Here is a 4,696-nt window from a genome sequence, read left to right on the forward strand (position 1 = left end):
GGAAACCGGGGACGTCCCCGCTTGGGCGGAGGTAGCGAGAGAAGAGGGAAGAAATAAAGACTTTGGTTGTATTATATATTGGTTGTGAAAGCCCACATTATGCATATTCTGTTAGATACCTTCATAATATAGAATCTGCACAAGTGGAAGATAGCAATGTTGTAAAGATGTAGACATACAGTGATATTTGTTGTGAATAGATAGTAATACCACCTTTTCACCACAAGAGGGCACGAAGACATCTGTTAATGAGCCTACCTTTGCGCAGGAAACGTCATTCTACATCCTCTGATCCAACAATTTGATGTTTGGCGCTTCTACACAGCTGTAAATGTAGTTGAGTCACATCTGTGTCTAGAGAGGATGTATTTGGCTATAAGGGCCAGAGATGGCACATCATCACTCAAGAATAATCTACAGTCACTGTTCCATGTATTTTGTGTTTTAAATAGAACACAAGGCAACTGCCAGAAATAGCTGGTTTAATAATAGTCATTGCATAGGCCTAGGCTACATCTGTTTCAGCCTCCTTCTTTCCCGTGCCAATGTTCCTTCTCTTATCTCTCATCTCTTTTTCTGCTTTATTTTCTCCACTACTCTCGAGCCTCCTTGCCAGCCACCCCTCCACCCCTCCACCCTTCCACCCTTCCACCCTTCCACCCCCTCTCTCTACTGACTGCAGACAGTGTTTCTTATTTATTTATTCATGGCAGATGTGAGTGCTTCAGTGGATGACAAGTCTCCGTGGCCACATTAACATAGACACCTGGACTTCTCATTTCCGGGTGTCTCACGCATGTCCCCTGGGTTTAGCCTTCTCAATTGCACGGAAATAAAACATGATGAAAAATAATCCTTATTTTGTTTTTAAGGTGTTTTACCTTGTCCACAGTCATCTACATAGATTGAGAACACATATTACTGAATTTATTTGAATATATTGTCATGCATCATGAAAGCATGGGTTTGTATAGGATTTGTGCAGAAGAGGAGGTATGATTGATGTCTCTGTGTTGTGCAGGTTGCTCATTTACAGCCTTTCATGATAAAAAGCCTTTGAAAACCCTACCCACTTCTGATTAAAATCTAATTTGGTTCAACATTGGACTGCTTCGTCTCTATGGCAACCTCACCCATTGACGTATGGGCCTATCAGGAGCAGAAGGAGAGGAACACGGGAGAAACTTTGACACAGACCTGAGATCAGTTCTCCTTTCACTAGATTCTAATAGCAATTAAAAGAACACAACAGCAAGTTAACCCCAGAACAGTATTTATACAGTTTAGGAAGGAGCATGGAGTCATGCAATGGGACTGAATGGCTTGTTGGTTGGTGACATCAAAGTCTGTGTGAATGAAGCATAGAGCAACATATCAACGTTGGCCCCTCTCATTTCAATAGGGTATTTGGTTCTGGGTACAATACATCAGCTTTCCTGCATCTGCCTCATATTACACAGAACAAGAGTATCTCAAAGACTATTCTCTATTCATGAATGATATTGATGATATGATTGTCTTTCCATCGGATCGACACGTGTCAGATTTAGAGTAGGCTTATATACCCACATAATCTCTGTTCTATAAAATCACAATGCAGGGCTGTAATTGAACCCCCCCCCCCCCCCCTTCCCCTGTATCTCTCTCTCTCACACACACAGCAAATGGTAAGGAATACGATACATTTACATAATCCTCTGCACGACAGTCTGTCCCGGGCTGCACTGACCCTGCGCACACCGGACTTCTGTTCCATTTGAGACCAAAACGGTGGGAGGTGAAACTCGCGCGCGGGATTGTCTGTCGGCTTGGCTAATTTTCCAGAAAATTGTAAAAATGATCATCATAATCGAGAGTAAGGTAAGAAGTGTGTACTGAGCTCAAATGTTAAATCTCGAAAAGCTAATGCACTTGTCTAGGTCCGTTATAAACAGTTAACTAATGGTACTAAAGTTAATTAAGTTGGGTTGGGCACTGACTTTGCTAGCCAATAAAAACGAAAGAGGTTATCGAACTGAGCTGTCAATATTAATGAGCTACATAAAGGCATGTAGGTACATTTGTGAAAAATCCACCTACGAACAAAAAGTAAACAACCATGCTGAGATTTATTGACTTTGTACTGGAAATATGTATTGGTTTCTTGGTTTCTGGCCTTGGCTAATTGTTCTCCCATGGTAAGGGTGTGTTGGTGGTGCCGAGATTCGCAAACGTAGATTCAATTCGCCATATTGCGGTATTTCCAATGAAAAACAAAGTAAATTTTGACCACTACAAATCTATAATTTAAATTAAACCAACGCTATCTGCCATAGATTACTGTCAATGATTCAAGGTACCCCCTGACGGTAAAAAGTCAGCTTGTCTCGACAGACATGTTGGTTACACAGCGGTTACACAGCTGAATCAATCCTGCTAGCTTAGCTACTGTCTGTAGCGTGGTCCTCTCCCCGGCATGAATTAGCATAGTGCTACGTGCATGGGCCCTGGGTTTTGCTCGCTACTTTTAGCACTATACACTAGCCTGTGGAGTTGCTTAAGCTACACAGCTAGTTACGAGTTCGAGCAAACCCCAACAAGAAAACTGCAAAGATTGCCCCAAACGAGCTAGGGAGTCTTTACACTTTCTTACAGCTCGCCCTGGTAGCAACTGAGTTGAATCCAGCTGACAGTGTCACATGGTGCCTATTTCTTCTCACAAATCATCGAGTCTGGGCACTTCAATCCGTGTAACTATTAGTTAAATTAGTTAACAAGCCTATAAACCGACACACTTGCCAACCTATCATCCTCACTGCGTCCGGCTCGTATTTTCATTGTGTGACTGGTGCTGAGTCATGTGCAAAGGATTTAAACGGCTGTTTAATGTCAAGACAGAAAAATACTTTTCGATTCCAGTTACGTCAGTCTCTTGCGCTGCTTCAGTGCATAGCCCACAATTGGGTAGTGCCGGTAACGCGAGATCCCTGGTCATTTGGCACCTCAATCTCCACGCTTTAATCACTGATCAACTGTAACGCGAGGATGCACGACATTCAACAGTACGTGTGGGTCGGTTTTTCTGTCCACCAATGCATGTAACCTCGTTCCCAAGATTTCTGATCACATTCGGGCCATGTTGTTCATTTTCACGCGGCCCTAATGCAGCACCGTCCACACCCAGCTACAATTTTTGGCCATAGAACTTTAACAAGCTTCTAATGTACAATTCATGGATTGTGTGTGTGTCAGGATCACTTCGACAAAGCCCTTGAGGAGGCTGGAGACAAGCTGGTGGTGGTGGATTTCACAGCTACATGGTGTGGGCCATGTCAAACCATCGCCCCCTTCTTCAAGGTAGGAGCCCCCTCCTCTTCTCTACTTTTTGATTTGCACTCTGTTTTGTTCTATGTGCTACCATTTGTACTTATGCCTCCTCCTCAGAAACTGTCTGAAGAGCACACTACCGTGGTCTTCCTAAAGGTTGACGTGGACGACGCACAGGTGAGGAACCAAGCCGCACGCACGCACGCACACACACACACACACACACACACACACACACACACACACACACACACACACACACACACACAGGACGGTCCTGTGTTGTAACCAGCATGTGTGTGTTTCCCCTCTTCTCAGGACGTTGCCGCCTTCTGTGACATCAAATGCATGCCAACATTCCACTTCTATAAGAACAAGAAGAAGGTGAGTCCAAGTGGACCAACTGAAGGGTGCAGATCTGTTCTCCACTACTTTTCTGTTTCAGAATAAAAGTCAGGTCCTTTTTTCTGCCTTTCTCCGCCTTTGCTTCCCAGGTGGAGGAGTTCTCTGGGTCCAACCAGACCAAGTTAGAAGAGCTGGTGAACAACATGAAGTGAGCACGGTGCTCCAGAGAGGGTCTTCCCGACAGGATGCCCATGTGGCCTTCCTTTGTTCTCCCATCTTCCTCCTCCTTCCCCCAAATTGTAGTCACCTGTAGGGAACTGATCACTATGGGATGAATGGACAACCAGTATGCCTTCAACGCGTCTTCCCTGTCCTCCATCGTGACCCTCTCCATATCCCTCCTCCATCATGACGCCGTTCTCCTCCCCTCCCCCTCCCCATCTTCCTCTCCCCCTTACTCCACCTGCTCCTGTGCTGTCCAGAGAGGATGTGATCCTTATTGCATGAGTGTTAAGCTGTATACCAACTGTGTTACCCATATCCACCCCCCTCTGTTGTCTTGTCAAAGGGATAGGATCACTACTTTACTGATGGACCACTATACGCTCTCCATCACTTTCCCTCCATCTTAACCCCCACTAGCTTGTGTTTCGTCTAGGGATTGATCAGAAATGTATGATAACAATAAACTGTTTTTGTTTTTTCAGTCTCTTTATATTCCCATCATGTTTGATGTTACATGTTTGTCTGTTTTTTTACAGTAGACTGCTCAAACTTGAGATCAGCATTCAATATGAGAGGCATTTACTGGTGTTCACTTATAATATTATGAATGATTAATCAAAATAAAAACCATGACAAAGAGAAAAATAAACTGAAAACTTTTTTTTGAAGGGTAACTTTGGTTACAATAACTTCTGTCAGTGGAAAGCCATTTGTAACAGAAAAATGGCAGGCCTTGTTATTTGCAATAGTAGATTCTCAAAAAGAATCATACTGCCCTCTTGTGGTACTGTTATAAAACAGCTTGTAGCCAAAGTTGCCC

General features: G+C 43.8%; 1 protein-coding gene across 1 annotated transcript; it reads left to right on the forward strand.

Moving 5' to 3' along the window:
- The first annotated feature begins 1,708 nt into the window (after positions 1 to 1,708).
- LOC146236389 (thioredoxin-like) lies at positions 1,709 to 4,357 on the forward strand. The gene is made up of 5 exons (XM_084687524.1): positions 1,709 to 1,860; positions 3,232 to 3,336; positions 3,424 to 3,483; positions 3,625 to 3,690; positions 3,801 to 4,357. Exons 1-5 carry the CDS (start codon positions 1,837 to 1,839, stop codon positions 3,861 to 3,863), a joined length of 318 nt encoding a protein of 105 aa, XP_084543650.1. The 5' UTR covers positions 1,709 to 1,836; the 3' UTR covers positions 3,864 to 4,357.
- The last annotated feature ends 339 nt before the right edge of the window (positions 4,358 to 4,696 follow it).

Source organism: Hypomesus nipponensis, chromosome 22, assembly GCF_054491055.1.
Source record: "Hypomesus nipponensis isolate SF chromosome 22, ASM5449105v1, whole genome shotgun sequence".
NCBI lineage: Eukaryota > Metazoa > Chordata > Actinopteri > Osmeriformes > Osmeridae > Hypomesus > Hypomesus nipponensis.